Genomic DNA, 26,996 nt, shown 5'->3' on the forward strand with positions numbered 1-26,996 from the left:
AGCTTCAAATGACGACAGTATTCTATAAAAATTATTTGCATTCCGATCTTGACATCAAAAGGCACAAAAAACATTTTTTTATTATTATTCCATGGAAGATTTGTTTTTCAGTTAAGTTTTCATATAGCCAATTAAATGGTGAATGAGAGAGTTTCCCTGTCTGTCATCTCATTTTGTGTGCCAAATGTACTTATTTGTATAATAATTGTAATTACATAATATGATTTTCAAAAGCTGAAGCGATTACCTTTATTTATTTGTTAGAATATAAATAACTCAGTATTTTAACTAATTGCAAAAGCTGGGTAATCAAAGTCTGCTGATTCAATCATGTACATTTGTCTAATTAATGTATCATCTTTCCCCAGATACTCTGTTGACATTCCTCTGGACAAAACTGTTGTCAACAAGGATGTTTTCAGGGATCCTGCCCTGAAGCGCAAAGCCAGGAGAGAGGCCAAGGTTAAGTTTGAGGAGAGGTACGTGCTTGTCACCAGATCTCGGCTACTCAATTTTACAATTGAATTGAACGTTTCTGATTGTTAATGCTTACATGTTACGTTAAGGGCTAGATTAAAACTTTTTCATTGTAGTGTAGTGTGTAGACATCATATTATTTGGTTCCTAAGTTTGATGCAGAAAAAGTGTTGTCAAGTTTACTCGGTCTTGTGGGTTGAAACCCACATAATCCAGAGCTTGCTGACTTTAGCTTCTGTTCAGAGAGATGACTGTAGGAACAGCTCAATCTTGTTGGGCACTGGACATTCTGTTTGCTTTGATACTCTCAATATGATAAGCATGTATTGTCCTGCATGTGGTGATACATTGATAATAGTGAATGTTTTCTTTTACAGGTACAAGACAGGCAAGAACAAATGGTTCTTCCAGAAGCTCCGGTTCTAAGTTTTCATTGGTTTCACAAATAAATCTGTAAAAATTTCACAAAGTGGTCCTTGCCTTATTTCTGTTGGTTTTGGATTCTTATCTTGTATTATTACTTGAGTCATGATATTAGTTTTTGAATTGGTTGCATATATTGCTTGATGTGTTTCTAATTTCTCATTATTGTCATCAAAACAATGTTCTTAAGGGTGTTTAGGGTCTTCTGTCTGGTTTGAAGTAACTGTTCGCATTGTGTCATCATTCAGAGTGTTGCATCACGTAAAATATTTGTGAACAACATTAACAACTGTAATAACACGCTGCATAACAAATAGCCAAGTGGTAATGCAGTGGTTTTCTACATGACAAGTAAAAAATTATTTTGTCAAAGCAAGTTATCCAGGTCCAAAAATATATTTTAAACTTATTCTGAATTGCCAGTTTGGAAAACTGTATATTTAGTTTATACCTAACCCTATTTTAGATGACCTTGGTCAAGGACCTTGGTCTTGGATGGCATTGGTCTCCTTGGAAAAAACCTGAAGTGGGGTGCCAAATTTCATAAGAATTTATGGGAGATACGGAAAGGCAAAAAAAAAAAAAACATTCAAAGAAAACGTTTTGTTTTGCCAACAAAATAGTGTATTAAAGAAGCAATCAATCTCTCAGTTTGGTAAAGTTCCTCATGTTTGTGGATACTGGAAGGAGTAACTTGCATATATTTTCCCTCGCAACCTTAATCATTGGAATGTATAACAATGCCGTTGTTTCTACAGTCCATTATAGGATATAACATATGTTAATAGCTTTATTAAGAAACTATTATGTAACTTCTTATGTAACTCCTTTTTTTAGAAGTCATATATATATATATATATATCAAACGTCTGCGTTTAGCTTCAAAAGGCGTATTTGACGACAGTATTCTATAAAAAATATTTGCATTCCGATCTTGACATCAAAAGGCACAAAACTATTTTTTTCTTTTATTCCATGGATTTATCTCCACTTGTTCCCAGTGTTTTTCTGCGTGCGCAGCTGCAAGTGACGTAACTGTGACGTCGACTCTAAATTGGTCTATAATTTCAGTTCATGGCAGACATCCAGAAATGTAAATAGGTGCGTTAAATTTACTCCTACCTACTTCTATAGTTCTCACTGCCTAGAGGACATCTTCAGTAAAACGTGACACGACTTGGCCCATTTTTTCTCGCTTCATGACAAAAACAACCCGCCTCAACCGTTAGTGTATTTGGCACCAGAGCGGCCGCCAGGGAGCGCGGTGCGTTTTCATTTAGACCCGCTGCGCTGCGACGCTGACGCTGACGCTGACGCTGTGCGCATTGAGACCGACGCCCCGAGCCTCCCGACTGCGCGGCGGAGGAGACAGTCTCGCTTCAGAATGGCACGAACCGAACCGATGCGCGGAAACCCTCCGGTTTAGACAAAAGGTGAGTTATCTGCACGAGCAGCTCGCGTACTCCTTGATTACACTACACTTTCTGCTCCGTTAGCTTCAAAAGCGCTCAGTTGCTATCACTGCTCTGGATATAATGTGCTATCATGCGCCATTGCGCTTAATGCGATCAGCGCACAGCTAATGAAACTGGGCTGATGGAGGAGAGTCGTTACCGCACGGGTAATCGAGGGTTATCTAATCATCATGACCTTCTGCAATCGTTTCATTTTATTTGTAACCAGTAACGTTAGTAGTAACCAGGCCAGTTATAGTCTGTTTTTCTGGACGGGCAAAATTTTAGCTACCCATGATTTGGTCAACTTCCTCGACTTGTATTTCTTTTGAGTAAACGGCACGTTTTGTTCTTTGTTTTTGAATTTCGGCTGTTTTTCTTGGCTCAAAGATGGCAGCATAACATTTTCAGGCCTATTACTTTTAATGTAATATGTGACCGTATAGGCCACAAATCCAGTCATAAGGGTAATTTTTGAAATTGAGATTTATACATCGTCTGCACGCTAAATAAATAAGCTTTCCATTGATGTATGGTTTGTTAGGATAGGGCAATATTTGGCAGAGATACAACTATTTGAAAATCTGGAATCAATGCATATTACTAATAAAAAATTAAGTTTTAATATATTTACAGTAGGAAATTTACAAAATATCCTAATGGAACATGATCTTTACTGAATTAAGATTGTCATGATTCAGTAAGGTCTATAAATTTGTCTCGGATTATTTTCAAAGTGGATATGATAGTTTTTTTTCCCCCAACTAATCATTTTTAAACTAGTCATTGTCTCAACAATCCTGTTTTTATGTATATGCAGCATTATTTGTAATGCATCATCTGTGAGTTGTTGTGTTTGATGATATTTTAAATGAAGGGATGTGAAAGAGTGAGATAAGTGCTGTTTGGGGTTTGTTTCGCAGCTCTGGAGATGATGGACTGCACTTCAGCTGTTATTCTGGTGTCTCATAACACATGAGATAGATTGAGGTGTTTGCACTGATCAAAGATACAGCATTGCAGCAGAAATATATGACTGCGTATTAGCAGCAGCCTCCTGTGCTTCATAAATGCATCAGGGCAACATGAAGATCGACATTGTGCTCACTGATGAGTAATATCTGCTCTGTTCATCTTTTAGTTAGTTGCATATGGATTTGCCTTTCTGTGTCGGTAGCCTAAAGCTGTGATTTGCTCTAGCTTTTGCATTTTTGTCAGTACTGTAGGAGGTAATACCAGTCTAATGATTAAAATTCTCCAGTCCACAAGTGTTGCTGTTTTTTCCCTCTACTAGTATGCTGCTATTTCCTTATGTCTTGTGTAGGAGTCTCTGTAACACAAAAGAAGAGATTTTAAAGTATGTTGACGAGCAAACAGTTTTGATTCATTTTCTTCCCCCCATACAATGAAAGTCAGTGCGAACCGGAACTGTTTGTCACCAAGATTTTTCAAAATATCTTCTTTTATGTTCAGTGGAAAATAGTCATACAGGCTTGAAACATGAGGGTGAGCAGATGATGACAGAATTTACATTTTTGAATGAACTATCCCTGTAAGTCTACCCAAATCTTCGACACTGAACACATTGCATGGTGAATGCATCCGGGCTGCACTCTTGGTGTCGGTCAAAGTCTCATGCTAAATTGTTTCTTATAAGGTAGTTTACTGGCCTCTGCAGGGGTGTAGTATAGGCTAAGGGGAGGGTGACCCACCCACGGCTCTGTGCTCAATAGATAAGATATCAGTACACTATTGCTTAGCCATTATGATCATCACTGCCTCTAGCGGTTGCTTTCTCTTAAGATCTGAATACATTTTTGCATGAATGTAGCAGATGACATTACGTTGTTATTCAGAGGACTGAGAAGATCAGCAGGTCTCCCTGATGATAGGAGCTATAAAACAGGACCATGAAAATAAATGTAAGCTAAACATGCGTGTATAACGTGAGCGCTCTGTTGTGTTTCTCAGGTGGGCCGGCAGGATGGGGGAAGGGCCCGCGGTCAGGCCCTCGGCTGCTATTACACCCATGCAGCAGATGCTGGCGTCTGGCACTGGGGCTGTACTAACATCTCTTTTTGGTGAGAAGAAGAATCAGCACAATCATATCTCTATTCAGTAGAAATTCTGAACATGTTTGTGATATCACTTGCTGCATTTGTCTGATTTTAGCATAATGTTTTCTTTTTTGTGTGTTTGCAGAAATCCCAAAAATAATGTGCATGATTCTTTTTAACATACATGCACTACCCTTCAAGTATGGGGTCAGTCGTTTAAAAAAAAAAAAAAAAAAAACTTTGTCATCAAGGATGCATAAAATTGATCAGAAGTGACCAAAAATTGATCAGAAATGATAATAAGAAATGTTTGAGTTATTTTAAATTGTAATAATATTTCATTTTTTATTGTATTTTTGATCAAATGAATGTCACTTTGGTGAGCATAAGAAACTTCTTTCAAAAACATTAAAAAAAACTTACTGACACTAAACTTTGGAATGATACTGAATGTTGGGAATATAATTGTGTTCATAAAGTAGGGTTGACAGTTTTATAGTTTAAGCACTACCCTTCAAGTATGGGGTCAGTCGTTTAAAAAAAAAAAAAAAAAAAACTTTGTCATCAAGGATGCATAAAATTGATCAGAAGTGACCAAAAATTGATCAGAAATGATAATAAGAAATGTTTGAGTTATTTTAAATTGTAATAATATTTCATTTTTTATTGTATTTTTGATCAAATGAATGTCACTTTGGTGAGCATAAGAAACTTCTTTCAAAAACATTAAAAAAAACTTACTGACACTAAACTTTGGAATGATACTGAATGTTGGGAATATAATTGTGTTCATAAAGTAGGGTTGACAGTTTTATAGTTTAATTTGACATTGGAAGCTTTGTGCTTGTGCAAGCATTATACTTTATAGATGGAATGAAAATGCTAACTTTTTTTTTTTTTAATTAAGACAAAATTATACTTTTTCTCTTTGTCCCTCTCTCTCCCTGCAGTCACACCATTGGATGTAGTGAAGATCAGACTTCAAGCCCAGCAAACTCCCCTCTATCAAGGTACAGATATGAAACTCTTAAGTTTTCACAGAAAGAATGACAGGTGATTGAACGGTGAACTTCATGCATTTACTCTAGACATGATATAAGTCACACCAGTTTAACATCAATGTTTTTATTTTCTTGCTCCGCTTACGTTTTTAGCTAAAATGTGCGTCTTAAAGATGAAGTGAATAATTTCTGTGCTACTAGCAACACCAATTAGAATAGCAAAAATAGTGACTGATTTCAAACAGGTTTCTTAAAAACATGCTGGTCTGCCAGTGCTTGCTAAACTCAGTCCTGCTCCAAACTTACACCACTGGTTGTATCAGCCTTGCTATGTTGTGTCGGTCATAATCCAAACAAAGCAAAGTTTTGATAGCACTACAGTGTTTAAATGTTTTGGGGACATTGACATACAAATGGCTTATGATTTCAGCTTTAATTACCAGCAAAAATGAAGCTACACTGTCATTCGGATTCTTAAGATTTTTAATGTGTTTGAAAGAAGTCTCACCGAGGCTGCATTTATTTGATAAAAAATTAAACAAAACAGTAATACTGTAAAATATTTTTCCAGTTTAAAGTATCTTTTTTTTATTTTAATATATTTTCAAATGTAATTTATTCCTGTGATGGCAAAGCTTAATTTTTCAGTCTTCAGAGTCACATGATCCTTCAGAAATCATTCTACTATGCTGATTTAGTGCTGAAAACAACATCTATTATCAGTTATCATATTATAAATGTTGAAAACAGTCGTGCTGCTTAATATTTTTTTTTAAGATTCTTTGGTGAATATTCTTTGGTGGGAACAGCATTTCAAACAAACATTTTTCAGAACATTATAAATGTCTTTACTGTCAATTTTGATCAAAGTAATGCATCCTTGCTGGATAACAAGTTTCATTTCTCATTTATTCTTATATAAAGTCTACTGACCCCAAACATTTGAATGGTAGTCTGTTAGCTTTTGATAACACAATGCATATAGCAAATGCAAAGCAGCATGAGGCCTATGAGATGTCTTTCTCTTTCTCTCTCTCTTGTAGCCGTAGCATCAGAGTCAAGGCCCTGGGCTAGGGTCATCCGCCCTTCAAAATGTGAGTAATGTATGTGAACTGCATGGTCCCCTCCCAAAGCCCAGAAGCTCGCTTCACTAACACTCAATAACCAGCACTCAAAGAATTCCAAACGCACTCCGCAAAACAACTAAATCACATAGTGTGGACAACATTTTGGCTTGTATACCACATCTCTGAAGGGCTAAACCCAAGGTCACATTGCAAACAGACATGACAAATGTGCACATATGTAAATACCCCAACAAGATGGAAAAAAATGCATTCAGAAAATATTTCCGAGGTCTACTCTGCTGTATGTAAATGTTTATAGCAGTGGACCATTAACAGAACTCATTAGGATAATTAGGAGACTAAGATCCATGTCAGGTAGACCTACCTTGAACCTGTCTTGTGTAATGTCCAGAAATAGTAAGAAGACTGCTTGTTTGTGCCAAGGCTGGATTTGGTTCAACTTTCGCGGCATGCATGGTCAATGCCATGGTCGCTAATATTTATAGAACCTCTTATCTAAGACCTCAGTTCTAATCGCCAAATCTGTTTAAATTATCGGAAAATAAGTTTTCTTGGAAACCCACATGTCAATGCATCACATGTTTGCTTACTTGTAGGTCTGTACAACAGTCCAAGAGTATTGAGGTTGCACACCGCATAGGCAGTTTGTTTCTTTTCCTTCTGTTTTTGTTTTTTCTGTTACCTGGCAGTGTTGCAAGGTAACAGAAGCAACAGATCTTCTTTTTTCTATATTGTGACATACATTTGAGTAAAACAGATTATTGAAAACGGCGGTGATTTCATTGCCTCTTCATTGGTTGTTGATTGGATGGAGGCAGATCTGAATGCAAGCTTTCTGTCAATTGTAAGAAAGGGACCGGGTTTAAGCGGACTAAATGATTGGCGAAGTCCAGCATATGTCTGTCACCAAAGAGAAGTCTGTCGTTTTACTGGAAGATTGAGTTATGCTAATTTGTTTTTAAAAAGGCACATAATATGCATGTATGAATTGTGCACAGATCAACATCAAATCAGATCAATAACATACATTTAGAAAATAAATGAATTTGTCATTTCATGCTGACTTTAACCCATACAATATGTATAGTGCACAACTTTAACAAAGTTTCTGTTTAAAATTCTACCATAACCAGTTGCAAGATTAAAAATCGAGTGTTTTGAAATTGAAAATAAAAGTTCACAAAGAACTTTTCATCTTTTTTTTTTTTATTTTTTATTTTTATAATTGAGCACTGCAGTCAGTTCGAAGTAATTTGGGGGTACTTGTCCATTGGTAATATATTTGCAAAATTATTGCAAATTAGATTCATGCTACTTCATTTTGGCTGTCTTTTTAGGGAAATGCTTTCTCTATTGTAACGGGTTGATGGACCACGTCTATGTGTGTCAGAATATGTCAAGCTGCTCCAGCTGGTACAAAACCCCTACCCACTTCAGCGGGACCGTGGTGAGAATTCATTCGCATCTTTCCAAACTGTGACTCTTAAGTTTTTGTAATCTCACACACTCTTGATTAATTCTCTTTTTTGTTTCAGGATGCATTTGTAAAGATCACTCGTAACGAGGGGCTCAGGTCTTTGTGGAGCGGACTTCCTCCCACACTGTAAGTGCAGTATCATAAAGCCAGTGTACAGTTACATAAAAACAGGCGCTATCGTAACACCTGTTTTTTGTGTGTCTACTGTCTATTTATAAATCGTGTGCTGTAACTCCAGCTCAGTCTAAAGACTTTGATTCTAATCGAACAAGTTCAGTGTTATTAACAAGTGCAGATCCTCAAATAAGTCAGATTTTAATTATATAAATCTTTGACGGATACAAAGATCGTTGAGTGAAGGATTCTCTAGACCGATTCAGACAGATGACTCGAGTGTATTGAAGTGATCCATTAAAAGAACCGCCTCACAAGGGTCATTATTTGAAAATAAAATGACAGTAGTCATGCTGTTTACCGAATAGCGGTGCAGGAGACGCTGTACAAGCAAATGACCCTTTGACTTTGTTAATGTATAAATTAGGGCTGCACGATAAATCGCATGCGATATTTAACGCGCATCTTGTCAGAAAGCCGGTTCTGTATTCAGCGGTAAATCTCCATCACCTGCGTGCTTTCACATTGAGCAGCATTAACTACACAGAGCCGTTGTTCTCTGACGAGCTGCGCCAAAAATCGCACGAATATGAACGTGGTTTTGCGCAGCTCGTCAGTGAACAACGGCTCTGTGTAGTTAATGCTGCTCAATGTGAAAGCACGCAGGTGATGGAGATTTACCGCTGATTACAGAACGGCTTTACTGACAAGATGCGCATTAAATATCGCATGCGATTTATCGTGCAGCCCTAGTATAAATAACATGTTAATGATTGAACGTCTGTATCAAGTTCACTGTAATTAACCTTTTTTTGGGGTCTGTTCACTTGAGCGCATGGTTTTACAAACCAGCAAATAGGAACAAACATCAATCTTTGGAATGACACACATTTGTAATCAGTGCACAAGTTGTTTTCAGTGAGTGTGTTTGTGTTTGAAGGGTGATGGCGGTTCCTGCCACAGTCATCTATTTCACCTGTTACGACCAGCTGCGAGACTTCCTGCGTTACAACATGGGCTATCAGGGGGTCCATATCCCTCTCATAGCAGGAGGGTTAGCAAGATGTGAGTATTTACTTGGCCTTGTTGTCTCATACAAGTACTGTGTATTATGATCCTCATAATATGATATGAGTGTGACGCGCACACACACACACACACATACACGTACAATATTGGTTATTGGCAGTATTGGATATTTGTTATTTCTGTTTTTTCCTGTTTTTACATGTAGATTTGCTGCCATCTAACATTTCAAAATCTGTATATTAATATTAGTATATATTACTAATAGTAATGAATTATAACAAATATATACACTATTGTTCGTTGAAACGTTTGGCGATTCTAATAAGATTTATTATTGTTTTTGAAAGAAGTTTCTAATGGTCGCTAAGGCTTCAATTATTTGATAAAAAATGCAGTAATTTTGTCAAATTATTACATTTTAAAATATCTGTTTTCTATTTAAATGTATATTTCATGTGAGATGTATTCCTGTGATGGCAAAGTTGAAAACAGTTGTGCTGCATTATTTTTTATTTTTTTTGTGGGAACAATGTTAACGTTTTTTTTTTTTCAGGATTCTTTGAATTGAAAGTTGAAGTTCAAAAGGACTGCATTTATTAAAATGTCTTTTGTAACATTATAAATGTCTTTGCTGTCAATTTTGATTGTCGATACTGTTGGGTTAATCCTTGCTGAATAAAAGTATTAATTTCTTTCTTTCTTTCTTTCAAAAAAAAAAGTTCTTACTGACCCCACACTTTTGAACTGTAGTGTGTACACTGTTAATTGAAATCTTTTGCAAAATAAGAGATTTTTATACTGTACATATAATGTCGCAATTCCTAAATTCAGTTCTAGAATTTATAATGATTGATTTAAATGTATTTAGACAAAATAAAAGCATAATGTTACTATCAGTGCATCCCTAGTTTTGTTTTCCCAGTGTTCTGTTGGATGGTTATTGCTGTGGTGTGAGTTATTGATGTCTCTCTCTGTGCTGCTCAGTGGGAGCGGTGTCTGTGATCAGCCCTCTGGAGTTAGTTCGGACTAAGATGCAGTCCCGTAAGCTACCGTACAGCGAGCTGATGGTGTGTATCCGCTCGGCTGTGACTCAGGACGGCTGGTTATCTCTCTGGAGAGGCTGGGGACCCACTGTCCTACGGGACGTGCCCTTTTCCGGTCAGTGACCTGTACACTCTCTGACAGCGTGATGCTGAACTGATGTTCCCCAGATGCAATGTTTGACTGTTTTTGTGTTTTCCCCTCAGCCCTGTACTGGTTTAACTATGAGCTAGTGAAGGCACAGCTGTGTGAGCGGTACAGGGCTCCACAGACCTCATTCACCATCAGTTTTACAGCGGGGGCCGTCTCAGGAGCCGTGAGTATACTCTCTCAAGCCAGATATGATTGTTGGCTTGTTGACACTTTAAAATAAGGAATCCAATGGCTATAAATTAATATAGAGGAGTTTATGAATGGTTACATAAAGCTTCGGTGAGAAAGATAAAACAATGTGAGCAGAGTGTGATAACCTTATCTGGCCTGACTGATTAACAACAAGGGCATTTTGCATGAGAATAAATGCTGGGGCGACTTCTGTCCCAGATGAATATAGGACATGAGTGAAACCGGTCTTTTGAATTGAAATCTAACTAATGGCCAAGTTAAATTTTGTATATTCATACTACATACTTAATGTTACTACAAAAAAAAAAAAAACATTATTGAAATGTATTGTTTTTGCAGTGAAAATAGAATAATTGGGTATGAAATTAATAATATATAGAAAGTGATACATTTTTTTCTGTTTTGTATGTTTTTTTCCCCAAATAAGTCTGTTTACCATTTGACCAAAATACAGAAACAAGTAATATTGTGAAATATTACAGTCTAAATTAAATGTTTTCTATTTGAATACACTGTACAATGTAATTTATTCCTGTGATGCAAGTGTCTTCAGTCTTCAGTGTCACACACGATCCTTCAGAAATCATCAAGAAACATCTCTTATTATTATTTTCAATGTTGAAATTAATATTTGTTAATATTTTTGTGGAAACTGATCATATTTTTCTTTGAATATAAAGTTCAAAAGAACAGATTTTTTTGTTTGTTTTTATATAACATTATGCATGTCTTTTCTGCCATTTTAAATCCGTTTTTAAACCTGGTTGAATTAAAGTATTAAAGGGGTCATATGATGCGATTTAAATTTTTCCTTTGTCTTTGAAGTGTTGCAAGCTCTTGGTGCATAAAGAAGATCTGTAAAGTTGCAAAGACTGAAGTCTCAAATCCAAAGAGAAACAATGTACAGTATGTGGAAAATAATGTGTTTTTTGAAACATCGTATGACCCCTTTAATAAAAAATTTATGTCTCTCATACCCTCCTGGCTTATCAGAATATAATTTATTTATTTTGTATTTTTTCGAGACAGATCGCTGCAATTCTGACCCTGCCGTTTGACGTGGTGAAAACACGCAGGCAAATCCAGTTAGGAGAAATGCAGGCACTCGGAGGTATAGCAGCTTCTGTAGTTTCTCCTGTTAACACATTAGAAAGAGTGGAGTAATGCAACCTGCATGCTGAGTGACACATGATGTCATTAGGTGACGGCTCACTTTTAAAAACAATCCGGAGCTGATTACCTAAACTAGATTTAATTACATTTATCAGGCACCAAATTTCTCGACATTTTGACCTTTCACAGCAGTCTCTGTGAAGAAACCGTCCTCCACATGGAACATGATGAGGAATATCTGGATTGACATGGGATACAGGGGTTTGTTTGCTGGTAAGCTCTCAGATCTAGTGATAGTGACGTCAGAGTAGTTATATAACTTTACTAACCAAACTACAGATTGACATTAGTTAAAAGAGGCCTGTTTGTGAAAGTCAGGATTAGGGCTGCACGATATATTGAAATAAAATCATCATTGTCAAATCACGCAGGCTGCTATTTCTGTAAACATATTCGCGACCGGTTTCAAAGTGAAGTGCAGCATTTACACGTAGCTCGTGTTCAGCAGCGCATATTTTTGTGTGCCCCTGTCAAAATAAAAGCTTGATGGTTTACCATTTGAAAATGAAGAAATTAAGATGCAACTATTAATACTGTAATTGTAAAGTACAGTTGTATGTTTTTATGCAAATGCACTCCCCACATAATCATCCTACTCATTCTTGAATTATGTATTTCTAAATATAGCTTCTCAAGTCATCTGGTGAAAATTCATATCGCAATAAAACACAGAAAATCAAAATATCACAATGCCAGTTTTTTTCTAATATCATGCAGCCCTAGTCAGAATTAATAATGCAGTAGTAATATAATACTATAGTTTATAGCTTTTTGTTTGGATGTATAATATATTTTATGCATAGAACTGTATTGTTAGTTTTGGGTAGGACCACACTTTTATTTTATTTTATTTTTATTTTTTTCAGGTTTTCTTCCAAGAGTGATCAAAGTTGCTCCCGCCTGTGCAGTCATGATCAGCACTTATGAGTTCGGGAAAACTTTCTTTCAGGAGCGTAATCTGAATCAGGCGAGATGCGGACTTTGAGATGAGCGAGAGGACCAGAGGTTTGTCCAGGATGATGAGGAAGCTGAGACTCCTCCTTGCCAGCTACTGCAAACACTGATGACTTTAGCCAAGTGTTGAGTTAGTTCTCTGAAAAAACTCTAATTGTTGGGTGATGTGCCTACTGACTGGCACAAGGAATAAAAGCTGTGAGACTTAAACCACTTTCTTTGCATCTGAGATGAAAGACGTGCATTATGATGCATCAATAAATGCACAATTTCCCCACAAACCCTGTGATGCCTTAAGTAACAGTACCAAAGCATGCTGGCAGAAGCACTACCTCCCCATAATGCCCTACTTATTGAAATGGCTGCCGGTTGAACGTGACATCCAGGTTGTTGTATCTGCAATGCATGACTTTAGTCCCTTTTATCAAAGACACAGTGCTGCCCTCTGCTGTTCATGGTGAAGAAACCTCGGTGGATAAATGGACTGAATGGATAAACTACTCAATACTGAGCTTTACAGTGTCTTCATTTTCAGCAAGAAAAAAAATTCAAAAATGATTATTATTTTATGTAATCGTTTTCTTTTTTTGCAAATATTTAACTCTCCTAAAGTAAAAGACTTGTATTTTGTATGGGCACTGGACTCGGGAATAGCTACAAGAACATTTTTATAGCTTTGTTTCATGCATTGAGAATATAATGCACCTTTTTTTTTTTTTTTTAAGGCACTAATTGTTCTAGTGTGTAGTGGATGGGTCTCTGGTCTTGCCCTGTTTGCTACTTGTTCACTGCATTTAGTTCAGATATGAGCTGCTGTAAAACTTACTGCTGACTTGAAATGATTACAGTTCTCAGATTGTATTTAATAAAATACCTTTAAGAAACTTGATGTGTATTACTGCACTATGCATGAAGCATACTACAAAAATTAGTCATAGATTGCATTTCTGGCTGAATGTGAGAGAAGGTTGTGTGTTGTCTGTTCTTCTAGACCGACAGACATGAGGGTGTGTGTGTGTGTGTGTTTCTCTCACAACAGGAGTTACTTCACATAAACATCAACATGCATATTTCTTATTCTTGGTTTGGTGGTGTACATTTTATGACGTATGTGAACTTGCATATTATATATGGAGTCTGTTCAGCCATGTCATTTATTACCAATTATAATAACAACAGAAAGCGCAAAGAAACAAAACATTAACCCCTTCAGACCCTGCGTCCATTGAAATGGACATCACATGATTTTTTTTGTTTAAACCAATAAAATGTTATGTTTTTATAATATGAGCAATTCCTGGTCACTGATTGGTCCCTGATCAACCAATCACAGTGAAGATATGACTCCTAACTTTATCTGATTGAGCTACAGGCATCAGAAAAGAGAGACATGACTAACCAACTAGACCGGAAGAGGAGGAAGTCCACATTTGACCTTTTATATGCAGATTTTTGTTTATGGTAGCCTCATCAACTTGCACCTATTATAAAATTAAGACTATCAAATGATAATTTTCAAAGTTATTTTGAAGATCTTTCAGAGTTGCAGAACAGGATTTATTTTTTTATTTTATTTTTTCAAATTTAATGTCCATCGCAATGGACATCGGGTCTTGAAAGATATCAGCAGGAACTATGCTAATGTTAATGTTTTATGACCATTGATGTTAACTAATGAAATTAATATTAATATGATTTAATTTGTCTTCAAAGTGACCATATCCTGTCAATCAATTTTTCATTGGTTTTAGTGAGAAACAGCCATAGTGCATGTGAGATCAGTGAATACGCAGCAAAACACACTCACACCCCCCTCGCACACACTGATGCTATAATGCACACAATCATATATTCATCAAAACAATCAGCAAGTACACATAAACACATTCACATACACACAAAGACATTTATACATATACTCATATTCACTCACTTCAACCAACAAAAAGGATCAAACTAGTTTTTTCCACATTCTTATTGTATTGATAATTCTTACAGTTTGTGTTCTTTTCAAAATCTTAAACACTAGTTCAACTATAGTGCACAAACTCTACTTATTAAGTATGGTTAAAATATGAGGATTTTTATGTTCAGTCCTGCTGTCCATTATAGTGGACATGAACAAAATCTAATAAAAAATGAGTTGGCACAAATCTTGTATTTTAGACTCATTTCTATACTGGAGAAGAGCAAATATGAAGTGGATAAAACAAAATGTGTTCAGTGAAAATAATTCAGGTCTGAAGGGGTTTTAAGATTAAAATGATTTCCTTGGTTGCATATAAACAAGCATTTTACACATGTATTTGAAATTAATCTCGAAACAGAATAAATGTTCACGACGCAAGCGGAAAATTTCATATTTAATATACTTCATCTACATATGGAGTACAGTGCATTACTGGCCCATAGAGGGCGACGCCACTGGAGGATCGTATGAACGTACGAGAGACGTATGCAGTGACGCACACGCGTCGAACGCGCGTCTTGCCTTAAAAGGAAGCGCCGCCTCTCAGTCGCTCTCTTTCAATCGGACCGGGGACAAAATGGTGAGTGATCGACTCTTCTTCACAATCTATCCTGAATCAAAGACATCCATCTGATTTCAAACACATCCTATTCTGTATATTATACACAGAAGGCAAACGAATATTTTGCAGTGATTATAGATGGTAACCGCAGTGCCTGGGTGTGTTGCACATGGTGCGTGTTTGACCGAAGGGGAAAATGGCAGCGTCCTGCTCTGCTTTGAAATCTTAACACGGATAAACCATTTAAATGCGTTTTAGAAAGCACAAGGGTGAAAGGGAGATATCATAAACCATTCTGCCTGTCGAATGGTCCTTTCCTGGGTTTCTTTCATTGTCGTTGTGGGAGATGTTTTCTGCGCTTCTTTTTAGGGCCTATCCAGTGAAGTGTCGAAGTAAATTTTAGTCACTAGATAAAGGAACAGTCAGTGTTTTCTTGTGCTGTCTGGTATTTCCAGGTGGCAACCCATTTAATGTAAAATCAGTTTTTGTGAATCTGCCTGTTCGACTTTACTCGTGCAAGAAAACATTTTTACGGTTTCAAGACTGGACTAGTGGCTTTTTTTTTTTTTCCATCTAAGATGACTTGTTAGAAATTGAAATATTAAGCTTATCTAGTTTAAGTTACAAAGATATGGGAGCTTACAGGAAAAAATGTTTAAAGACAGTTTTTCTATCAAAATTAATGGTACATTACAGAAGTAATGTAGATTAATTAAGAATTTTCTTTTGTGTAGTCTCACCGTAAGTTTTCGGCCCCACGCCATGGCTCTCTGGGCTTCCTGCCCCGCAAGAGGTGCAAACGCCATCGTGGCAAGGTGAAGAGTTTCCCTAAAGATGATCCCAGCAAGCCTGTTCACCTGACCTCTTTCCTTGGCTACAAGGCTGGCATGACCCACATTGTCCGTGAGGTCGACAGACCTGGCTCAAGTAAGTTAGTTTATACAGAGTTTGTTGCATGTAATGTGAAATCTACTTTGCTATTAGGGTGTCTGCCAGTGATGATAAACCTCGACGGGCGGACATATTTGGGCCTTGAACCCTTGCTGAATGTCGAGTTCTGAGCACAGTTCAAAACTTTTTTAAATCCTGGTTCTAAACCGGCATGCTGGTTTACAGTTAAACTAACTTGTGTTTTTTGTGCTTATCAGAGGTCAACAAAAAGGAGGTGGTTGAGGCAGTGACCGTTGTGGAGACTCCTCCCATGATTGTAGACCTGTTCACCTGACCGCTTTCCTCGGATACAAGGCTGGCATGACCCACATTGTCCGTGAGGTCGACAGACCCGGCTCAAGTAAGTGAAAGCATACAGAGTTTGTTGCATGTAATGTGAAATCTACTTTGCTATTAGGGTGTCTGCCAGTGATGATAAACCTCGACGGGCGGACATATTTGGGCCTTGAACCCTTGCTGAATGTCGAGTTCTGAGCACAGTTCAAAACTTTTTTAAATCCTGGTTCTAAACCGGCATGCTGGTTTACAGTTAAACTAACTTGTGTTTTTTGTGCTTATCAGAGGTCAACAAAAAGGAGGTGGTTGAGGCAGTGACCGTTGTGGAGACTCCTCCCATGATTGTAGTGGGTGTTGTTGGATATGTCATGACCCCTCGTGGCCTGCGCTCTTTCAAGACCATCTTTGCTGAGCACATTAGTGATGAGTGCAAGCGTCGCTTCTATAAGAACTGGTAAGGCTTGGTTTTGATAACTTCTGATTGGTTTTGTTTAGTCTGGAGCTGATGGTTGATGGCCAGAATAAACATTTGTCATGTTTTTCTGGGCCAGTCTAATGTATTGGTGGGGTGCAGCTCCGCTCAGGTGCCTAGTGCCCTGATGAGCTCCGGGCTCCTCTGGCCGGTGGAAAGGGCTCCTTAGAAACTGTGCCATGAGCCGAAATTACCTAGTGCTGTTGACGCCCCCCTTTACCCTGAGGATGGGCTAGCAGCCATGCCCAGTCTCCTTCCACTGGCCTGCTGGGCTATGAAGGAACTGTGCGCCAACCTTTCCCTGTGCCATGTTCAGGTACAAGTCCAAGAAGAAGGCCTTTACCAAGTACTGCAAGAGGTGGCAAGATGAAGAGGGCAAGAAGCAGCTGGAGAAAGACTTCTCCTCCATGAAGAAGTACTGCCAGATCATTCGCATCATTGCCCACACACAGGTGAGCTTAAAAGCTGCGGCACAAAGTTACGCTGTGAGCTTTAGTGATCACTTTGACGCTTGTTGAATAGGCTGGGAGATTATGGCCAAAATATCACTATTTTAATTAAAGTCACTCTACTTGTCTCATACCATTAAATCCATTCCACATGTTTGTCTCAAGAACAAATTGAAATTAGTTTTGAAGTGAACTCGGATTTTGCTTTTAATTTTGGGTTGTATGTATTTATTTTTTTTCCCCCTCCCAAATGTCTTACTTTCTGGATCCCCCTCCCACACAATTTAATAGAAGTTTCTGATTTAACTTAAATTACTATCAAAACTCATTATGAATCTTTGCCAGTGTAATGAACCTGATTTTTCAAAATCGCTTTGTCAAAGATGTTGTGCAACAAATTGTGTACTCTATTTTTGTTGAAAGCTTGGTTGTGACTTGTGCGTTTCTAGTGTATACAAATAGCATTTTCTTTTAAATGGAGCTTTACCAACCATCCCGCTTTCTGTAGATGCGCCTGCTGCCCCACAGACAGAAGAAGTCCCACTTGATGGAGATTCAGCTGAACGGAGGCTCCATTGCTGATAAGGTTGACTGGGCCAGAGAGAAGCTTGAGCAGCCCATTCCCATCGTTAACGTCTTTGGTCAGGATGAGATGATTGACGTTATCGGTGTTACCAAGGGTCACGGATACAAGGGTAGGTGGATGGCTTTTTGTTCAACATTTGTCTGTTCCTGTGAGTTTTCATTTGGTAACCATTGTGCACAATGATGAAAGACATGGATTATTAGCGTCAGGCATGGCGCCCGAAACGCATGAGGAAATTTCCCATGCTGCCTTCCTTCTGACAGCACACTTGCTGTGTTTTAAGCCAATGAGCTTCCAAGAGCACTTTCTAATCAAATGTTTTTGTAGGTGTGACAAGCCGCTGGCACACAAAAAAGCTGCCCCGTAAGACCCATCGTGGTCTGCGTAAGGTGGCCTGTATTGGAGCCTGGCATCCTGCCCGTGTGGCTTTTTCTGTGGCTCGTGCCGGTCAGAAGGGCTACCACCACCGCACGGAGATCAACAAGAAGGTGAGGCCTCAGAATTAGACCCAAGCTTTCCTGTAGGATCAGTTTTAAGTCTTTCCTCTTTTGAGTCTTGTTTCTCATGATGTTTTGTGTTTTAGATCTACAAGATTGGTGCCGGCTATCACACCAAGGATGGAAAACTAGTTAAGAGCAACGCTTCTACTGAATATGATCTGTCCAACAAGAGCATCAACCCCCTGGTGAGTGTGCAGATTTCTGCCTTATGGGGTTTTCAGTTACTTAAGGTTGTGTAGTGAAAGTTTTTAAACCCACTTTTTCCACGTTATAGGGTGGCTTTGTGCACTATGGTGAAGTGACCAACGACTTCCTGATGCTGAAAGGCTGTGTGGTCGGAACCAAGAAGAGGGTTTTGACCCTACGCAAATCTCTCCTGGTCCAGACCAGCCGCCGTGCCCAGGAGAAGATCGACCTCAAATTCATCGACACCACCTCCAAGTTTGGTCATGGACGTTTCCAGACCATTGAGGAAAAGAAGAGCTTCATGGTGAGTGCATGCGTGCAGTGGTTACTCAGCACTTTATCCCTGCTATGACCAGAGCACCCAGAATCAGACTGGGGCCCAAAGATATTGGTCTGAAATAGGCTGTGCTCGAGTGTCCTGAGGCATTGGTGGATTCTGCACTTTTAATTTTACATGCACCACACCTAACTGCCTCCATGCCCATGGTCCTCTGCAGGTCAGTGCACTGTTCGTAACCTGTTTCAGCCTGTCAGTCTGAGATTTGGGTTCCATTCCAGTGCAAGATAAAAGCTCAGTGAGGCAGGGGAGTGGTGCCTCTCTTGTGCTTTCTCCCTGTTCACTCTCTGATGACATTTATACCAGTTATACATTATCTACCTTTCTGTTAAAATCAGTTTGAGTTAAATTGGCTGGTAACCAATCTTTTCTTTCAACAGGGACCCCTCAAGAAAGACCGCCTTGCCAAGGAGGAGATGTCATAATCGTACTCTGCAGTACTGCATGACAACACCAGACAGCAGAGTTTAATAAAAATCACCAAAATGAACGGGCTCTGTAACATTTTTGCATTTCAGAATGGTTAACTGTTCTCAGTTCTCCACTTGGTTTAGTGTAGTGGTTCTCAACCTTTGTGATATGTCCATCCCCCCCCTGTTTTTTTTTTATTTATTTTTTTTATATAAATAAGAGCTTTAAGGTTCCACAAGTAGAGCTGCTTGTTCTTTAGGGCTGCTTTTATATAAATCAAGAAATTAATTAATTCCAGTAATTTCCTTATTTTAAAAGATATAGGTATTGTATAATTTGTACCCCACAAAAAAAATTGCACAAGGTATACTTGCGAAAAATGCACCTGGGGTTAATTTATTTTGTGCATGACATTTCCAGGTCTTGAAGTCTATTTAACTGTTTCTTAATTCATGCATTTATTCCTTGAGCATGCATGTGGAGAAAATAAGGTGTTTTTGTTGGGGTGTCTTGACTTGATTTTCAGATTGTTGTGCAACTAAGTTGTAAACATCAACTGTTCACAATCTAAATGTTATGCTGTGTCCATTTAACACTGGAACCAAATCATACAATTACAAGTCACTCTAATCTTGGATGTAGGTCTCAACCAAATAGCTTTTGCTAAGAAATGTAGTCTTTATTTTCCATGTATGACCTCTGTGAAAGGTTGCTCCAGGAAAGCAGTGCTGCAGAGCGGGAAGCAGATCAATGGCAGCCTTGTGGATCCCCCTGACTCAGCGAAACTCCTGGCCTTCAGGTGCTTGGTCGATAATGAATGCTGTATATAACTTAATTAGTATTGTATGTTCACAAGGCTCCTCTAGAGGACAAAAGTTGATTCCGAACACAGTTGGGGAAAGTCCACACTAATCTCGCCTTGATCAAAACACTTGTACTGTATGCCACTTTTTATTCCGTAATTCTCCGTATTTGACATGCATCTTTCTCAGTGTCTAATCTGCTAAATTACTTCACAAAGCTCAAATTAGCTCTGTCTGACAGCAGCTTCATTGTAATGAGGGAGGATGGGACTGATGAGGGCATTGTCAGGAACTCTACCTTTCCCTGTCATGTTCATCTGTCCAAACACAACACCCCACAGCACTTGTGCCCAGATGTCCATACCAAAGAAACAGCTGGCTCTCCCCACTCCCTCTGGCCTCCTACCCCATCCCACCATTACACAGTTCGAAGAGGGCTGCCAAGGACTTTTGTTGCAACCTCGCACTCTCTGCCTGTTCTACTCGTGTGTAAATTTTTGTAGCAATCCCAAACAACAATGGTTAAGCTGGCAATGCCTCTAGGTTTTGTCCTTGAGAACGGAGCATCCCTCTGAGCGTTGGGGGCATCAAGTTCGGATTGAGGCTTTTGTTTATGACAGTCCCAAGGGAGCTCACCTAATTAAGACTCTGTCCTCACACTGACTCATTGCAAAACTGCTTCCCCCATCGTTTCACAGCGTAATAAGAACCCTGGAAGCTCTTCACACACTGTTTAGGTCTTACTTCCTCCTTGCCTAGTAGATATGCTCTCTTGGCAAGAATCGCTTCGCCCCTCACCCACCACCCTTCCAGAAATATTCATAAGGATTTATCAAGGATGGCACCTTTATTTTTTAAGAGCTTAGACCTTGGAGTGTTGTCGTTTTTTTTTTTCACTTTTTCAAAGGGAAGGGCAGACCACTTCAACCCAGATTCAGAGGGGGGAAAAGACTGGATTATAAGATTTCACTAGATTTCACTCTGAAAAAAGGCAAGGGGTTAATTTTTGGCTGATTAGCATCCTAGCCTAATCACATTGAATTTGCAGTGTTGACTGGTCAAAGAGTCGCGGCACGAAAATACTTATTAAAAATTAATTTGGGAAAAATGTAACTATATTATTAAAGCAGTGAATATGACAACTGTCTATGGTCTCCCATTGATTTACATCATGGACTGTTGTGATTAATATACACAAAATAAAATATAATACCTTATCTCCGAAAACACTTTTGGTCTTTGATTTTATAATGAAATTATTATAATATTATAATGTTCATTGCCGCCTCATTTCCCACCAAATATTTTCATGAATTGGAATATGTGTAAAGAATTGTGAGTGACTGGAAGACACAAAGGATACACTTGATGCATCCTTCAAAATACAATGAAGGTCTCGAAATGAAGGTTGCCTTCCAAAGATCCTTTAATTCGAGACGGCCTCCGATGGAGCTTGATGACGTGGCAGCTGAAGTATGTAGTCTTACTTGGAACGCAGTTCTGTGGTTTCCATTAGCAAAGATAGGCAATTTCAAATATAGTAATTTTTTGTGCCTGTGTTGAGACAATTCGGGTCCTACCTTGAAATTGGGTTTCCATTAGGAGCGATCCCCATTGGCTCAAATAACTTTTAATGGGTTCTATGTTTCGCTCCTGATTACAATTCCTACAAAATCGCGTTATATTTGTAGATTAAACTACATTATAATGACCATTAAAGGGATAGTTCACCCAAAAATGAAAATTGTCATTAATTACTCACCGTCATGTCGCTCCAAACCCGTAAAACCTTCATTCATCTTTAGAACACAAATTAAGATATTTTTTTGATGAAATCCAAGAGCTCTCTGACCCTACATAGACAGCAATGCAACTGAAATGTCCCCAGGCCCAGAAACGTAGTAAAGACATCTGTAAAATGCACTTAAAAATAAAGGTGCTTAAAAGGTTCTTCACAGCGATGCCATAGAAGAACCATTTTTGGTTCCACAAAGAACCTTTCAGTCAAAGGTTCTTTAAAGAACCATCTCTTTCTTACCTTTTTATAATCTGAAGAACCTTATTTCGCCACAAAGAAGCTTTTGTGAAACAGAAAGGTTCTTCAGATGTTAAAGGTTCTTTATGGAACCATTTAGACAAAAAGGGTCTTCTATGGCATCGTGAAGCACCTTTATTTTTCAGTGTAGTCCATGTGACATCAGTGGTTCAACTATAATTTTACAAAGAATACTTTTTATGCACAAAGAAAACAAAAATAATGACTTTATTCCACATATTCCACCATTATAGAGAGTACCACGTGCATTCCTCTGCACGTAAACAAGGCTCAGAGCATGCATGTTCTACGTCCGCAGCACCACGCGCATGCGTTGTTTCTGTGCAGAGGTACTCTAGATAATGGTGGAAGACAAGATTTGGAGGAGAAGAATTGTTGAATAAAGTTGTTATTTTAATTTTCTTTGCTCACAAAAAGTATTCCCGTAGCTTCGTAACATTATGTTGGAACCACTGATGTCACATGGACTATTTAACAATGTCCTTACTACCTTTCTGGGTCTTGAATGTGGTAGTTGTGTTGCTGTATATGGAGGGTCAGAAAGATCTTGGATTTTATCATAAATATCTTAATTTGTGTTCTGAAGATGAACAAAGGTCTTACGGGTTTGGAACAACATGAGGCTAAGTAATTAATGACACAATTTTCATTTTTGGGTGAACTATCCCTTTAATGTTTGTTTTAACATACTTCATAGCATAGCATGAAGATACTTGGAGCCAGTTGCATAAACATAGTCACTATGCTAAGACTGTCTTTAAAGAATTAATTTCACCAACTAGAATTTTAGCCAGTCTTATTATGACCAGTCTTGAAGAAAAAAAGAAAAAGAAAATTAGATACTTTTTTAAGACTAGTCGCAGTTTAGTTAATAAACTTTCACTTACCCTATACATGTATTTTCAACAATGTTTAAAATTACATGATATTTCAGTTATTAAAAGAACAATGTGACAGTGTTCAACTATTTGTTTATTATTTATTAAAGGGGTCCTATTATGCTCTTTTACAAAGTCTTGATTTTGTTTTGGGGGTGTACTAGAACAGGCTCTCATACTAGGTTGTTCGAAAAACACATTATTTTTTCACATATTTTACATTATTATAACACCTCTCTCCCACGTCTGGCATGAACTGCACGAATAGTTCCTGTATCAAATGAAGGCCCGCCTTCTGAAATACTATATAAAGATTATATTTCTTTATTATTTGGTTTTATCAACTCCTGTTTGCTGTGTACTATTTTTGGTCTTCATTATGTTATAAATAAAGAAAAAATGGAGAAAAACTAAAATGTAAAGAAAAATGTGCAATAATATTCAAATACATGTTTTCATTGTCTAAGGCAACCATTTCTATATTTATTTTATTTTTTTATTTATCCTTTATGGACTGCATTGAAACCCCACAGTATGAGTAGAGCATATCTTCAACCGTCTCATGTTGCCATTTGGGATTGCAGAATATAATTCACATGCATTGGTTTTATTTTCTGAAGAGAGACGGGGTAGAGACAGTGGACAGTCCTTGGCTAGCGTCTGCCTGACTGCAGCCCTGATGCACAAGTGCTGCACTGTGGAATCAGTATTCTGAGCTGGTTCCTATGGACACAGCATTCTTAAAGCCAGCAACAAGCATCACCAGACTGCTGAGCAGAAGACAGGCCCACCTAACTCTCACTTTACCACTAGAGGGCGAGTGGCGGAGCAGTGCATCCCACAGTCTGTCTGCATGTGCAGAGGGACACGGGGAAACGGTTGGTCATCACGCTGAGCAATGGGTGATACAGCTAATAATTAGCCACGGGCTGCTCATCTGCTCCATTTATGTGAGTGAGAGCGCTGAATTTGTTGGTGTTGTGTCATAATTTACATTCATTACATTGTCAAAGTGTATTTTATCTCTTGAGTAGTCCCACATTAGCGACAGCCAGTTCAGTTGTCGTTCGCGGAGTTTCTTTTTGCACATGGGTTAATTTATTTAACTATAAACAAAACTCTAGATAAAACAGTCAACCAGAAGAGACTTGATTATGATTTTGAGAATGAGTATGATTTTGTATTAATATATAAAATATAAGTAGGCTTTACAGGCCTATACCAGGGGTGGCGACCTCCGGTCCTGGAGAGCCACAGCCCTGCAGAGTTCAGCTCCAACCCTAATTAAAACTCACCTGCCTGTAGCTTCCTAGTAACCCTTCAGTTTGTGGTATTGTAGCGAAGAGCTACCTGATACTGTTAGGGCTAGCTTGAATCGCAGTGAACCAGGTGTGTCGGTCAGAACACCACAGAGGGAAGTATTAGTTTGAACAGGTTTATTTTCACAGATGCGATATGATCAACTCAGAGGGGGAGTCAGCCTTTACATGCACATCAGTCTGTGTCTACTAACAAGATGTGGAACAAGAAGCTGAGGACTGCAGTGGACACAAAGTGGTTTAGGTGATAGAGACGAGGATGGACTCTGGGAACACTGCAAATGAGCATACACGGGTTGCTGAGAATGATGGGAGGCGTGAGCCAGTTAGAGGGGAAACTTAAGCACAGTCTTTAAAGAATCTTGTCTTCTTGAGAGGGCTGGGTGCTTATCAGTTGAAGCATGAAATGTATGATTGTGGTGGAGGGTGTGGTTTCTCTGAAAGAAACAAAAGCAATATAATGAAACCACCATTACAAGTATTATTATTCATATACAACTATAGGCTGCTCCCCTCTTCCAGTAACATAATGATGTATAAACCCTTGGTATAACATATAACCACATAACTTATAGCATTATAAACATTATAACTCCGAACATTGTGAATAAACAGATATGTTACAAGAATAGCATATAGATAATAGCATTACCATGCAACATCGGACAGCTAATAACTGCGTCATCATTGATAAAGCAAGCATCAATCCGTTAACGAGGATTCGTACTCACTCGTATAGGACGCACTCTACACAAGATACATTCAAACTGAGGCTGATATGAACAATGATGCATGTCTCCAGCACTCGTTTATGCAGAAAACCCGATCACAAGCAGCGGAAGCAGTCTGCCGATCTCCGAGTAATGAACAGTGTCTCTTCCGGCTATCCGCGTTACATAATAAAAGTCCCCATTCTGGCTAGCGCGACAGCGCTCTGACACGCTCTCTATCGCCTTTTGCACAGCCGCCCCCAAATTGCGTGCAATTTGCCTCTGTAAAAGGCTAAGTTGAATCGGTGGCCATTGGAGTGCATCGCTCATCCTCCTCTGATTCAGGGATTGCCGGAAGAGTAATAAGCTCTGACACTCTCTCTATCGCCTTTTGCACAGGTATAGTGTATAGATATGCAAGATATACTGTTAATATGAAGTTTATAAATATTAATAAGGCATTATATATATATATATATATAGGCATTGTCATGTTAGAATAGAAAAGTTTCCTGTCCAAACTGTTAATAAATAAAATTAATAATAAATTAAAATTAGAAGCACACAATTCCCTAGAATATCATTATATGCTTAAACATTAAGATTTGTTCTCATAGAAAGAACTAAAGTAGCCAAACCTGTTCATTAAAAGGGCGTGTCCCAATACATCTGGCAATATAGTGTATATTATACAGCTTAAAATGTAATCTGGTCCAATGAAAAAAAATATTCAAGACAAACTAAAATATTTTGTCAATAAAAAAAACTGACAACTTTTTAAAATAAAAAATAAAGTTATTTTATAGTTTGACAATCAACACATTGCAACCAGGGCCCCCTGCATCATCATTCAAAATTCAAAGGAATTGTAGTTGTGGCTATATACCATGCCAGTAGAACAATGTTTTACAAAATATCCAAGGTACTTAAAAAAACCTTTACACGCCTTTATTTTGTGGAAAAGAGTGATTTATAGAGAACAGCAATTATTGTAGCACAAAGAAAGATTACAACTAAAATTTCTGAAGGTTACAGCAGTCAAAAATTACTAGGAAGTGCACAGGCCCTTGCTTTGAATGACTTCAGCACATCTGCAGCCACAGGACATCACTAGTTTCTCACACTGTGCTGGTGTGATCTTGGTCAACTCCTCTTCCACTCTCTTCCACAGTTAGTGTGTAGTGGGTTTTTTAGCCATAACTTTGTCGCCAAGGGTTTTCCACAGATGTTTAATCAGGTTTAGAACAGGAATCTGGGCTGGCCATTTCATTATTTCAGTGTTTTCAGCTTCAAGGAACTGCTTTACCTGTTTTTCTGTGTGACGGGGCATTGTCCTGCATTAAATTTGCTGGGAGATTGGGTGATGAACGCAGGGAAGAAACTGCATGTTGCGGCAGGAGGCTCTGATAGACATCTGCATTCACTCTACCTTAATGTATCTGTATAAGAGGCCCGACTCCTGCTGCACAAAACATCCCCCAAACCATAGCATTTCCTCCTCCACCTTTCACTGACTGCTTTAAGCACTCGGGGTTCTGTCTTTCCCCAGTTTGATGACAAACATAATGTTTCCCATCGGACCCAAATAAATTAAACTTAAATTTAATAAATTAAATTGCTTTCATCACTGAAGTGAACTTTGGACCAGTTCACTAGCAGCCTTTTGATTCTTTGAGAGGGAGTGGGCTCTCAGGGTGCTTTCACACCTGTAGATCGATTGCTTTGTTCCGAAACAGGGATTAAAATTATTACAATGTTGCTTTTTATTCTTGGTGCAGTTCGCTTTCACACGGCAAAGTTTCTAAACAGACCAAATCTGTTAATACAAGTCACGCGCGAGTAAACTGTTCTCTCAATGGTCAAAGTTCCACGGTTTATTTTCCGGGATTCCACTTAGC

At 38.3% G+C, this 26,996-nt stretch overlaps 2 protein-coding genes and 1 long non-coding RNA gene across 5 annotated transcripts; 2 read left to right on the top strand and 1 right to left on the bottom strand.

The window, feature by feature from the left end:
- Positions 1 to 2,199: 2,199 nt before the first annotated feature.
- Positions 2,200 to 13,517, top strand: slc25a39 (solute carrier family 25 member 39). 2 transcript variants are annotated; one of them, XM_016540100.1, is made up of 12 exons: positions 2,200 to 2,333; positions 4,326 to 4,435; positions 5,362 to 5,421; positions 6,456 to 6,506; positions 7,838 to 7,947; positions 8,036 to 8,103; positions 9,032 to 9,156; positions 10,105 to 10,278; positions 10,368 to 10,477; positions 11,536 to 11,617; positions 11,809 to 11,892; positions 12,546 to 13,517. In XM_016540100.1, exons 2-12 carry the CDS (start codon positions 4,339 to 4,341, stop codon positions 12,662 to 12,664), a joined length of 1,080 nt encoding a protein of 359 aa, XP_016395586.1. In that variant the 5' UTR covers positions 2,200 to 2,333; positions 4,326 to 4,338; the 3' UTR covers positions 12,665 to 13,517. The 2 variants fall into 2 exon arrangements, with proteins under 2 accessions (XP_016395586.1, XP_016395587.1); XM_016540101.1 differs by having other exon boundaries at positions 11,812 to 11,892.
- Positions 13,518 to 15,070: 1,553 nt separating this feature from the next.
- On the top strand, positions 15,071 to 19,411 carry rpl3 (ribosomal protein L3). 2 transcript variants are annotated; one of them, XM_016540063.1, is made up of 9 exons: positions 15,071 to 15,182; positions 15,899 to 16,091; positions 16,677 to 16,845; positions 17,180 to 17,315; positions 17,821 to 18,007; positions 18,226 to 18,386; positions 18,482 to 18,583; positions 18,673 to 18,888; positions 19,302 to 19,411. In XM_016540063.1, the coding sequence occupies exons 1-9, from the start codon at positions 15,180 to 15,182 to the stop codon at positions 19,344 to 19,346; spliced, it is 1,212 nt and encodes a 403-aa protein (XP_016395549.1). In that variant the 5' UTR covers positions 15,071 to 15,179; the 3' UTR covers positions 19,347 to 19,411. The 2 variants fall into 2 exon arrangements, with proteins under 2 accessions (XP_016395549.1, XP_016395548.1); XM_016540062.1 differs by lacking the exons at positions 15,071 to 15,182; positions 15,899 to 16,091 and adding an exon at positions 16,376 to 16,455.
- On the bottom strand, positions 15,889 to 16,458 carry LOC107729521 (uncharacterized). The gene is made up of 2 exons (XR_001638587.1): positions 16,391 to 16,458; positions 15,889 to 16,026 (listed from the first exon to the last, which is right to left on the bottom strand). It is a non-coding gene; the product is annotated as an uncharacterized LOC107729521 (long non-coding RNA).
- Positions 19,412 to 26,996: the final 7,585 nt, after the last annotated feature.

This window comes from Sinocyclocheilus rhinocerous, unplaced genomic scaffold (genome assembly GCF_001515625.1).
Source record: "Sinocyclocheilus rhinocerous isolate Xijiao unplaced genomic scaffold, SAMN03320098_v1.1 scaffold697, whole genome shotgun sequence".
Lineage (NCBI taxonomy): Eukaryota > Metazoa > Chordata > Actinopteri > Cypriniformes > Cyprinidae > Sinocyclocheilus > Sinocyclocheilus rhinocerous.